The following is a 13586-nucleotide window of genomic DNA, read 5'->3' on the forward strand; positions in this document are numbered from 1 at the left end:
TAAACAAAAGTTGCCATTACTGTTAGTATTAATGTTCTAATTATCATTATTATTTTAATTCCTCAGAGTAATCCATGCAGGGAAATAATTGGCAAGCAAGTTAGAGAAAAAACTAAGACATCCAACAGCCCAGCCAAAAATAATGGGAAATCAAGCATACACCTCTATTTAGTAAATAATAGTTATTCTTCTTTATCCCAATATTGACATGGAAAATTTTCCTTGGATCTTGGGACATGCATACTAAATCACAATGAACTATTAATGCCCCAAACTGGTTATGAAAAGTCCATACTTCCTAAGAGATAGTATGTGATCTAGATATTACCAAGCCTTGAGTCCAAGGTCAATTTCATCAATGGTCTCACAATAAGCTCCCCTTAAGAAATGTATAAAAATAAAATGTCTATAATACACAAATAGACACCATGTATGGATGAATTTTCTAGGAATATGGCAAAAGCATACAGTCATTGTTGTGGGCCAGTTGTAGCTATTGAATACCTAATGTGAATAAAGTCCTTGATATGAGTATTATATTTAGTCTTTCCAACAATTCCATGAGATGGGCAATAGTATTGCTATTTTGCACATGAGTTAGCTGATTGCTCAGTGAAATAATATAACCCACTCAAACTTAAAGAACTAGAAAATGCCAGAGCTAGAATTTGAACCCAAGCCTTAGTACCTCCAAAACTGGTTTTCATTTCTTTGTGTCACTCCGACACCTCCAATGACATAAATGTCTCTTATTTTTATATGTCAGGCAGCTATACGAATGATTGAACAAAAAGAACATCTGATCTTACAAATCCACCATCAACAGGAAAGTCATTTGAAGTTGGGGTTAGGTTTGTGTTGGTAGATTTATGCTTCCCTCAAGTCTCGAGACTTTCTTCAAGTCTTTCTTTTGATCCAGGATACACATTTGGAATCCAGGGCTAGTGTTTTGCTTGAAATTGAGCAGCAGTGCCTGGCTCAAGTGCATTTGCCTCATGATCATCAAGTTCCACCCAGCAGAGCTCGCCAAGCTTAGTCGAGAATCAGTAGCAGACTAGTCTTGCTGTTTTTTCTGGACACTTTTAAAGCAGGTCCCATCCTATTTAATTGGGGTAGATCTTTATCTACTATGTGAACACATCTTCACTCTAACAAGTCCAGTCTCCTCAGTCTCCCACAGACTCTGTTTTGTTGTCCCTTCCATGACGTTACACAGGGTAATGGCTATGCTTAGTACATCTTCTTTCCTCTGCCCACTGCACACTGCCCAGTCTCCAAGGCCTGGAAAAAGTTCTCCCTCCATGAGGAAGTCACCCTTGACCTTCACCAATACCTCTCATTTTGAACTATCTTTAAGTACATCATTTTGTGTCATCCTGACTTGCCTTCATAACATTTAATAATCATTGAGATGCACAACTTAGTCTAATTTTTAAGGCTAAAGCTTAGGCTACAAGTGTGGTAACAACTCGATTTGATACCTCACACTCTACTGAGAATATGGGGGTTGAGTTGGTTGATCAGTTGACTATGACAGTCTTTTCTAGAAAATAGACACAAACTGTGAGGCCTGACCTTCATGCCATCCTGTTTGGTTCATAGATTCAGGAGTAGGAGCAAAGAATGAGGTCAGGCCTCAGTGAATGACTTTTTTCTTGAAAATTCACAAGTACATATTTTGAAATAGGACTGCCAGGCTGTAATACTAACTCAGTGGATTAAATAATATTGGGCACCAGGTCATTTCTTTTCTCCACATAAACTTTATAAAATACTATATTTTTCAAAATGCCAAGATTAGAAACAATAACATATATGAAAGTATCTGAACCATAGTTAACTATTAATAAGTCATGCCCTGTATTATTTCCACCAGATAAGTAGCTTAAGCCACCCTGTTTCCCAAGGTAATCTACTTAACCACTAATATTTTCTCTTTCTTAGACCATATGATTTTAATAATAGATCATGAACTAATGGAACTTTTAATTGCTCCTCAGGAGTCTTAATAGTGGTGCTAAAGATCATGGGCACTGATTAATGTAAGAATCATTGTTGAATATGGATACCTCATTGATGCATCTGTTAATAATACACAGGTAGTAAACACTGCTTCAAAAGCCATGTGGGTTGTTCAAGCAAAACTCTATAAGCCTCTGAGATAGTAAGTATATTTATTAGAGTATTCATTTGTACTTTTAACTTTTTGACAAGACTTACATGGTTTTATATGTTTTTGAGGACTTTATTTTATGATATAAATAGTAGTTATGATATCTCCACTGTTTGAGTTGCCTAACTTAGATAATTGCCTAATTTATCTGATTACCAAATGTTTTTATGACAGAGTTTCTATCACTGCCTCCACTTCCCAAAGGAAAAAAAAAGAGAAATGTTTCACAGCAGCAACTGTTCCTCCGTTCAGTTTTATCTAATGTTGCTATTTTGGTACACTTTTGTAGTTTCTGTGTGTTTACCTGAATTAAATCAAAAGCTAACTAGACACATGCTATACATGGGAAAAAAAGGATGAGTCAAGCTGAAGCAGATTAAGAGGGCTGGAGAAATGCTGAGACAGTGCAGTCCTGGTGTGCTGTGGGTCCCGGCCAGTCATGGAGCAGCATGAGGACAGCGGGGAATGAGAGGAGCTGATGCCCACTGGGCACTTACTCTGTGCCAGGCTTGGTCCTGACAGCTTTGTGCATATGGTCTTAGCCTCATTGTAACCTCACAGCAACCCAAGAAACAGGTGCTGGTATTTCTCTCCTTGATCCAGTGAAGACACATAAATATCTGGGGCCACAGTTACACTGAGTGAGATACACGAATTGAAACTATCATTTGATTTAAATGAAGTATATATACATCAGACCTGTATTCATGAGGACTGCATGACTTTGAACATCACAGATGAAAGTAGTCATATAGTTTCTTCTTTCTTTCTTTTAGAAGGACTATCAGAGTCTTTATACACTGTCATCTAATTATTATGGCATTGTCCATTTGGCATCCTGAAATAAACATCGGTCTGCAGAATGACTATCTGGTAATTTGACTAAACTACTAAGACACAAAAAGTATTTTGAACAACTTTGGACTCAGTTATTTAGGTACAGAAATGCTAGAAATGCTATTTAAGTGAATAGCATTTCATATATATATTTACTATATATACACATATATACTATATATACTTATATACAGCAATATATATACTCATATACTACATTACTATATTATTAGATATAATTAAATAATATAGTATTAAATAATACTATATTTAATAATATATAGTTGTGTATATGCTATAGATATACTATATATACCTATACCTATAGTAATATATAGGTGTATATGTAGTAATATGTATTTTACATAGTATATGTATACTTATATATAGTATATATACATATATAGTAAATAAAAATTTCTTCACTTCAAAAGTTAATGATTCAAAATCATTTGAACAGAAAACTGTTGGGTGTTTCCCTTTTTTGGTGGGTATGTGCATACCCATCAAATCCGTTTCAGTTTTTATTGATTTAAAAAACAAGAATTTCAGTTAGGATGGCTGATCTATGCCCCTAATTTACCAATAAAATTAAGCATTGTCTGAGGGATAAGTAAATATAGAAAAAAGTTAAATTGCTTAGCCATATTCAAAGCACATACTGGATGATCTGACTAATAATTAAATTAATGCAGAAAGCCATCTTGAACATTTTAGGCAAAAACATCCAAATGAAAGACTTTGACTCTATTCAGATTGTTTGTATCAGGCAAACTGTCAACAAATTGATAACTGAAGGGGACCAAAATTTCCTTGACTAATAACTACATTTCCCAATAGTTTAGCTTGGCTAACCTATTTCATTGCCTATTATCTAATCGCCCTCCCAGGGGTGTCCAAACTTATGGCATCTCTGGGCCACACTAGAAGAAGAGTCTTAGGCCACATATTAAATACACAAACACTAATGAAAACTGATGAGCAAAAAAAAAAGGGGGGGTTTAAGTAAATTTACGATTTTGTGCTGGACAGCATCCATAGCCATCCTGGGCTGCATGTGGCCCTCAGCCCACAGGTTGGACACCTCGGCAACCTAGCCCCAGGGGGTAACAGTTAGCACTTGAGAATAAGAGTGTATTTCAGATGAGGAAGAGATTCTTTACCTGAGCTTTACAGAGTTCATACATAGACTTCACCATATCCAGAGACTTGATCAAAATTAGTTTATATGTTCAAACAATACTGTTTACGCATGGAAAGATATCCATGAGATTACACACTAAATTTATAAGGGTGGCTAATTTAGATGACATGGTAGGGAAAAGAACTTCAGTTTTAATCCTTTTTAACCCTTTGAAATGAGATTTTATTTATGAATTAATGACATAATTAAAATTAGTTTCAAAATGACACATAAATATACATTTGTGGTTTTGTTTTCTTAGGGTAGGTCAGTATTTTAATTCATGCTAAAAGATATAAGTCCCTTATGTTATATATTTTGAGTCTGGTGAATAATGATATATTATATGGTACGAGGCACACTAGCTCCAAATTTTGTACACTTGAAGTAACTTTTTGAGGGATTTCTTTGGTTTTATTGTTTTTTTTCTTAAATAAATTGAATAGATTTAAATATTAAAAATAATACTTTGGAGCAGCTATCATTCATATCCAGCACATTGTTTGTGTCACTATAGTATGGATCAGAATGTATAGCAGGTGAATTTCATCACAATCTTAAAACTGGCTGAGTTGTTGCCATGGTGAATCAGAGGGCCACACAACAGGTAGCACTGGAGACTGAGGAAAGTGAGCATCACACAGCAGCTTGGAAACACAGCCTTGTCCATTTGACTCCCTGTTGTTTTACACATCAGTTATATTCCACATGACCATATCTTTTCTGAGACAGTTTACTCAATGGTTCATACATTGTTATCTAACAGTTATGTCTTCTTTTATGCTCTTAATGAGGCGACTCTATCAGAGATAACAAAGAATCAAAAAGAAGCAAAATACTGCAAAGGCATGTATAGCTTCCTGTCTCTATAAAATTGTAGTTAAAAGATTTTTTCCTTCTAAATGCCCACATCTTTTAAATGGATTGCAGAGGCACCTTTTGCTGGCTTATGAAATAGTGACTGGAAATGATCTGAATAAGCATCCATCTCATGGATTTTAAGCCCTTTATCTTGATACTATTTTATTGTTAAGCTACCTTTTAGATTTTAGAAAATATTTTGGGTCCATGTAATCAAAATACTTATCTGAATTCTTACTGCATTTGGCCTAGATAAAAGAGCTTTTGACACTGGGTTCCAAATATAAGAAGTAATCCTTTCATAGTATAGTTTTTATTTCACTCAACTTCTAAAATTTAATTCAGAAATTTGTGATAATGATATTAATGTGTTGAAAACACTTCATGGCACCAATCAAAACACACTCTGGTTAGAGACAATGGTTATCCTGACAAGTTATTGTAAAATACTATCTTGCATTCATAAATAATACTGATTTTTTAATTCATAAAATACCAGAGAGATTTGTAATCTTCTGTCTAGTTTTCCTCTGTATGTCCCTGGAGTCTTTTCAGAAAGTAAAAACTATTATTATTGTTATTAATAGTAGTTTACAAATGTGAAAAAATAAACCCATTACCCTGAACTGACACACAGCCTCCTTCCTATGCTCTGGCCCCAGCCCCATCTCTCCCTCACACATGGGAGCCCCAGGGGGAGGAGCCTATTCTTCCTGGAAAATAACCCACCCTGCCCCAGGTGTCTTCCTTCATCCCGACTGCCTGAAACGTTTTCCTTTCTCATTCCTCTCTCTACCAATCAGTGCACCCAGTATTAGCTGCTTACATTTATTCAGGGCTTACTACATGCTGTGCTTTTAACTAAGAGCCTTATTTGTGCCTTCTAATAGCACTATTTTACAACACGGGAGAAAACTTTGGCTAGTCGTGCAGAAAGCAAGTGGCAGATCTTGGATGTGTACCCAGACAGACTCCAGATTTCACACTGTGCTGTATCCTTGAACACTGTGACACACTAATTCCAAGTTCCATTAAACTGGCAAGATCAAGAGAAAGTGATAGTTCTCACATGGCTATTTCATTGGCCAACCCAACTTCTCTTCCCTTTATCTGCCCCTCTGTTTCTCTGAGGCCAGATTCTACTTTGCCACTGATAAAGTCAGTGATGTTCCCTTCATGTTTCCTCCACTAGGTATTCTGATTCATGTTCGGAGCCTTTGTGTAAGACAGTAAAATGCCTTGCACATGGTGATCCCTCTGTAAATGCTGGCTGTAGGAATTCGTCATTGACAGAATTGGGAGAACTCAAACTGTCTCACAAATGACCTCTGAACAAATAATTTTTAAAAATCAATTTAGCAGGCCTATACTTTGATAAACCATGATCATAACTTGATATTGATTTCTTCACAAATTTGCTTTTTTAACTTGAGTTTATAAAAGTGACCAGCTGTTTGGGCATTCTAGTTTCAAACCTATTCATTAAATAACATGCAGTTTTTAATTTTTTCTTTTTTTACTGAATCAGACAGTAGAATTCAAAACTATTGCTCTAGGGTCATAAGTGAATTCTAGTTACACTAAAGAATCAGTTAAAAATGGAAACAAGTATTTATGATAATGACTATATATTATTGTTTTATTTGCTTTTCACTGAGATTCAAAATTTTCATTTTCTTTATGTACACATATATCAACTCATCTACATAATAGCCTAGGAAGAAAGATAATGTCATTTAATTATTTTTCTTAAATGACGTCAAGCAACTGTAACTATTTTTTATTCTTAAATATAAATGAGATACTTTGATACTGTTTAGGGACAACCTAAGTTCACTTACTCAGTCTCTTAAATATCAGAGGGGAAGTGTTTGAAGTGTTTGAGGCTTCTCCCCCCATAAGCCATCAAAAGATCACGTTTTCCTCCCCTTGCTTTAAATGTTGACATTACATTTCATTTTGACTATTGTCTGATAGAAGTTTTAGAGTCAGACCATTTCTGTTAAATAATAACAACTACAACTCTCAGAATAATCACCACTACATATGGGATGTAAAATTAGATTGAAGCTTTGCCTTTTAGACTTTCATATATAAATTTAAAATATTCATTAAAATTACATGGTAAAGAAAAAGGTAAATAATTCAGAGGTTGGTAGTAACATTAAATTTAGAACAAGGATTCTTGGAAGAATTCAATATTAAGCTTGAACACCATTTTTTTCTTTTTAACTTCTGAAATTAAAAAACATTCATTTTGCTTTGAAAAATTAAAATATTAAAACAAATTTTCTAAAACAGAATTATACTGGCTTTAAGAAGGCTAGAATTTTCCTCAAAAATAAACTACTTTGGAATAATTTTTTCTTGAAAAATGGTAAGTTTTCCCTCAGTAACTTAGCACAAGTAACTAAGCCATGATTTTTAATTACACCCACCATGTATCAGGGATAGAATAACATGCTATTCAATTATCTAAAGTAAGATTGAGCTAGAGACCCAGAAGGACCTAGCGGCTATGTAACTTAAAGGAGAAGAAAAGTTGATTTTCACAATTGGATCCCTACTGGAAATAGTGCTGAGTTATTTTGCTGGCTCTTCAAGGAAGCAATGGATCTCTGAGGCTTTCCTGGAGATTCACCTAAAGTAAATAAACCAGAAGCTCTTTGGGTCAGCCACCTGACCTAGAGAAAAGTATGACATTTTCTCCGAGCATTAGGCACTCTTTGAGCTGAGTTATTCTCCAATTAAAATGTTGTTAAATACCATACCACTTATTGTTCAACTTACTGCCTAGAACTTACAAAAGAGTTTTTAGACGCCAAGTACAGAAAGCTAGCAAGAGAAACTGAGAGCAGTGTTATCTGGGATAAAATGCTCCTTCACACCCACACCACAGTTCTCTTTTTGTCATACTGGTGTTTCCTTTAGTGTACGCAAAAATAAATGCATAACTCCATCCTTGCTTGTTCCGGGTACAAGAAAATGATGTAACACTCTCATTTTGATTTCCCTTGTAAAAGAAACAAGACGCGGAGTCTGCCCTTGACAGGCGTGACCCCTCATCAGCACCCCTGGGCAGTCTTTTGCAGACGCAGCTGGTGACAACTGCCCCCTCCCCAACTTTCAACAAGGGCATTTAATTTGGTCTTAAGCCAGGTTATAAAAAAGAAAAGAGAACAGTTAGTGTGCTAAATAAAAGGGCAACATCAAGAGGCATACCCTGCCAACACGAACCTACACTCAAGCCAGAGGAGCGTTGGGCTGTTCTTCCCCGGGGAGGGGTGACTAACGCACGCACACTGCCCATCACCTTAAAGAGGTAAAGAGAGTGAAATGGCTCAACGTACACACACCCCGCTCCATACCGGGGACGAGTCTCCGAGCTGCGGCTTGTGCTGTCGGAGGGCCAGGCTGAAGCTGACCGCCCCCACGGCCACGCTGGACACCCCCAGCCCTATCTCCAGCACGGAGAGCACCAAGAGGCTCCCAATAATCTGGCCGCTGGTGCACATTCTTCCTCGGTCATCATTCCTTCCAGGTCAGCGTGGGAAACCAACCATCCACCTTCTCTCTTCCACTGTCGTCCTTACCCCTTCCTCCCTCTACCAGACCCCAAAACTTTTCTTTCTTCACCAGTGAAGCATTGTCCGCAAGGACTGGATGTCCAGAACCGGAGACCCTCTTCCCTGGCCCGGCCAAAGGCGAAGGAGCCGCTCCGCCCCCTGGCCCGTCCAGACAGGGATCTTGGGAGGATCGGGGGTCGGAGTCCGGGAGCGCGGAGGGACCGGGTGGCGGGGCTTCTGCAGAGCAGCCGGGACGCCCGCCGGCCCGGGGCTCCGAGTCCCGCTCGCGAGGCGCTGTCCAGAGTTCTGCCGCGTCCCGCGTCTCCGCGGGAAACCCGCTCCCTCCTCCTCCTGCCGACCGTCAGGCGCCCCTTCCTTCCCCCGCCAGGGAGACGAGCCTGGCTTCCCGGAGGTGCAGAGCGAACTGCTGCGCGCCTGCCTCTCCCGCTCCCGCCGGTCTCCTCTCCTTTGTGTTCGCGGCCGAGAGCCCCGCGGTCCCCAGGCTGAGCGGGCGGACGCTATTCAGCACCACGCGCCTCGCCGTTGCGGTGTCGCCGGGAAAAGCGACCTTGTCTGCTGGCCTTTTCCCGTCTGGGTTTCTTCTCCCTCACAGTCCTCTTCCTCCCCCCTTCTCTCTTGATCTGACTCTCTCATCGCAGTGACCTCATCGGGATTTAAGAGGGTGACGGAGGAGGGAAAAGCTTGGTCTATTTGTGGGTCTAGAACCAATACTCCTGGGTGGCCCTTAATTGGTCTCCCCTAGGGACCCTAACCTCCGCGACACAAGCCATTCCCACCTCCTCATCTCCCTTACTAGCTCCCTCCTGGGCTTCTATCCCGGTGGGAAGGAAAGGGATACCTACGTCAACGCCGCACTCACTCTGTGTAAAACTTACCTGCGTGTACACGGGTGGGGGCGCAGTGGGCAAAGAAAGGCAGAGAGCGCGCAGGGGATGGAGACAGGCCAAAGTCCTAAATTCACCAAGGAACGCCTCTCTCTGAAGAGCTAGACTCAAGATTGCTAATAAAACGTGTCCACTCCCCCGTTTCCTTCCTTATCTGGTGGAGGGGGACATGCGATTAGCTGGGGCCACACTTAGGTGGGGATGTGGCCGGCAGACCCTTCCTGTTCCCTTGCTCCACATTCCGGGATGCGTTGCCAGACCAAGCAGAACTGGGACCGTGTGTTCTCACTGGAATTCCAAGAGATGTGCACATTTAAGTACTACATTGGAAAGGACACAGAACCAAAACCTGGCACAATGCACAATTGTTTATGACAGTGTGCCCTCGTCAGGATCATTAGGGCAGGGGGCCGCCTTGACTTGGGGATTTGTGTATTGTAGGCTGTTGCATAGGCAACTATAGATGTCTGCAAACCTGTGTGTGGGGACCCCGTTTGCAGGTCCCTGATTTTACCCCATGAAAAATCACAAGGTGGTTCCTCCAGGAGACTCAGGAAGTAGGGGACTGAGAAGGTGTTTGGGGTATCATCTTTCTCCAAAACCGGGTTCCCCAGTTGGACATGGGTTGACGGAAAACAGAACACAGGAGGATTGAGTTAGGACACATTAACAAGACCCGGGTATTTTGACCTGTGAATATATGCAAAATAGCGTCTGTGCACGCACCTTCCTGATTTAGAAGCTTCTTTTTTAAAGTCCCAGCAAGGAGAACACTAATGCTGAGTGATGTACAGTCTATAGCTTAAGTGGAAATTTCAGTTTTTTTCAAATTTGATTCAGGACTGGTTTCATAGTTAAAATCAATTTTACACCATAATTTATTTTCCTTATATTTATATTAGATTTTTTAAATTGAGTCTTCTTCCCTTAGAAGTAAAAAAGCAAGAAAGGAAGAACTATGTTATTGGTCCTTAAAGAATCTTCAGTTACCGTGATGTGAGGAGAACAAAAACTTTGATTTTGAATGATTAGTGAATTCTTTCTACTTCTTACACACTCAGTCTATCAAGTAGTCAATTGTTAGAATACTTCAGATAGTTTTGCCTTTAATGAAGCATAGTTTATTTTATTTAAATCTTGTAGAAGTCATCTAAATGATCCAGTTTATATGTAGAAATCATGAAGCATCTCAGCACCTAATTTGGGTTTGTCTTTAGTCATTGCTGTCCTATTATGAAAAAAAGTATTCCCCACTAGGAAGAAAATAACAAGCTGTAGCTATTGTTAAAATAGACTGCAAATGTATAGGAAGGAAGACTGCAGCTGTATTTCTTCCCTACCTACAGGAAGGGAAAGGAATTTTGTAGAGAACCCAGAGGGAGTGGTAAAAATAGATGGCTTTCACACAGGGAAAGAAATGGGTAAATCATATATTATGGTTGAATTATTATCTCTGAATGTCATAGAACTATGTTTACTTAAATACCCCAAGGCCTAATCATATGCCTCAATATAAGCACTCTTGATTGATCCTTTAGTATTGGTATAAAATCTAAAACTTTTGAAAATCAAATGAACATGAAAGAAATTCAGTTCATCTTCATGTATCAATGACTACCAGCAACTCACACTAAAACATAAATATCTGCAGGGATAAAATTAAAACAATTATTACCTACAGAAGAAATTACTGTTTTGAGTCAAAAAACGTGAGGGTCAGTGTTGTTAAAACTTCCAAAAGCATATTGCGTTACCTGTTCTGGGAGACAAAATATATATTGCATGACCTTATAAATGAGATAAAGATCTTCCCTAAAGTAAATGCAAGAGAAGCTAATATTTACTCCAAACCAGGGATATCACAGCACACAATAGTTCAAACTGGCATCTTCTATCTCCCAAAACTATCTGTTAGAGAAAGAATTACAGGATTAAACAGTAACTCAAGAGAAAACTATAATGAGTACATTGCTATCCAAATGCCAGTGACTCTACAATTAGAGAGGGCTTAATTTTTCCTATGCCATGGTGCACCAAAAGAACTATTTATGAGAGCCATTGATACACTGTTTAATACATCTTCAGCAAGAGCAATAGTACAACAAAATCTCAAGTTTGCCACCTGCTGGCTTATATATGACATGGTGAATATACATATGCGGATAACCTCAAAGTAATTCTTACTAAACATAGCTGCTAATCAGAATGAAATTCTTCACAATTGCTGTCTTTAAGGACCTAAATTCTGCCAATAAGTATTAAAGAGTTCTGAGTATCTTCTGTATTCATTTGCCCATATAAGATTTTTCATACACATTTTAATGTATGAATGAAGGACAATCTAGGATTTGGAAAACAAATACCACCTGTCTTAATATAATGAAGTAAGTTGATGAAATAATTGAATCACAAATATATGGTTAATAACTGAAAAGGTCAAAATCTTAAACTGATCAATTTTGAGATCCAAATCAATATTCAAGCTATTATAAACTGAATTTGTATGGTGACTTGGCACTGGACTGAATGACCAATGTAGTATTGAATATTCAGAGAAAGAAAAATCACAAGATTGTTACAAATCATTTAGAAATTCTTAAGTGCTGCAAGTCTATTTAATATTTTAATACTTTTATCAGTGTGGTTAAAAATGGTTGTACTGTAGGACTTAGCTAGGCTTTGATAAAGTGATTCAACCAGAAACAGAAAAAACAAAAACACTCTGAGAATTTTTTAAATTTAAGGATCAAGAAGTACATGTAACTAAACCTGAATTTAGCTTTTGCTTGTTTTTCTTATAATAATAATGTAATTTAGAAGTTATTATTTAATAATAACATCAGTACTTATGGAAATTAGAGAAAATACAGTAATTAGAACTGTATTTATTACAATTTTGCATTTATGTCTAAACATATTTTGGTTATTAATGACTTTTATACATGGAAATATCATATAATGATTTCAAAATGCTTTATATCTTTAATAGAGAGTGTTGGTACTTCTACACCCAGCCATTCCTGAGTAACTGGCATTGGACTTACTCTTCTGCCATATACAACATATTTAAATCAACAGAGTTCAAGAATCCTTGTTGAACACTAGCCTTTGGTGGAGAACACAGGTAGGACACGTGCAAGGAGTGGGGCTAACCCCACGGCTGGAGTAGACCACTCCAAATCTTTCCTTCCAGTGCCTAAAAGTAGACCCCTTACATATAAATCTGTCATTAGTAACTTATCAAAGTGTAACACATCCTTTAAAAGATGACAAAAACCATCACTTGACAAAGTAAAACTCACAATATATGCTATCTAATTATTATAATAACTGAAATATAAAGAAGCAGGAAAATGTGATCCATAACTCAGATATTAAAGATGATGGAATTAGCTAGTAACACTTTAAAACCTCTATTATAAATATCAGACATTCTCCAAAGATGAAGAGAACTTTATTAATATGATAGGAATGTAAATTGAAGATATAACAGAAAACAAAATATAAATTCTATACATGAAAATTATATATCTGAATGGAAAAATGAAATATCTGAGATTAATTGCTTAGTTAATGAAGAAAAGATCAGTGACCATTAAGTCATTACAGTAGAAATGAAAATTACAGAGACAAAAAAATAACAATATGAATTAAATCACAAAGAGAAAAATAAAGGACAACAACAAGAACAGTAAATCAGTTGCCTGTAGGATAATTCAAGAAGTGAGACAAAGATATAAGTTCTAGAAGAAAAAGTGGGTAAAAATATTTGAGGTTATGAAGGCCAATTATTTTCCAAATTTGGTAAAAACTACAAACCCACATATCCCACAAAAACTCAATAAATTTTATAGGATAAACCAGAGTAACTGCAAGTAAGGTAAACACAGCAAGGCATATCACAATTAAAAATGGAAAGAAAAAACGGAAAAGGAAAGACACACATGTACAGCGAAAAAAGAAGGACTAAGTTTAGACTTCTCACTTAAAACTATTTAATCAGGAATACAAGTGAATGCCATTTCAAAATAAAGACACTTAAAACAAACAAAGCCCTGGCT

General features: G+C 37.6%; 1 protein-coding gene across 5 annotated transcripts in view; it reads right to left on the reverse strand.

Moving 5' to 3' along the window:
- The window catches only part of TMEM196 (transmembrane protein 196), a 52744-nt gene extending 43207 nt beyond the window's left edge, over positions 1 to 9537 (reverse strand). For 2 of the 5 annotated variants that reach the window (XM_053655045.1, XM_053655044.1), the window contains exon 1: positions 8423 to 9218. In XM_053655045.1, the coding sequence (XP_053511020.1) occupies positions 8423 to 8569 (147 nt within the window). In that variant the 5' untranslated portion in view covers positions 8570 to 9218. Of the gene's footprint in view, positions 1 to 8404; positions 9219 to 9516 lie in introns of those variants that run through there. The other 3 variants (XM_037163928.2, XM_037163927.2, XM_053655046.1) reach the window with 2 other exon arrangements.
- Positions 9538 to 13586: the final 4049 nt, after the last annotated feature.

The sequence above is a fragment of the Artibeus jamaicensis genome, unplaced genomic scaffold (assembly GCF_021234435.1).
Source record: "Artibeus jamaicensis isolate MK-2021 breed Jamaican fruit bat unplaced genomic scaffold, CSHL_Jam_final contig_923, whole genome shotgun sequence".
NCBI classification, from domain to species: Eukaryota; Metazoa; Chordata; class Mammalia; order Chiroptera; family Phyllostomidae; genus Artibeus; species Artibeus jamaicensis.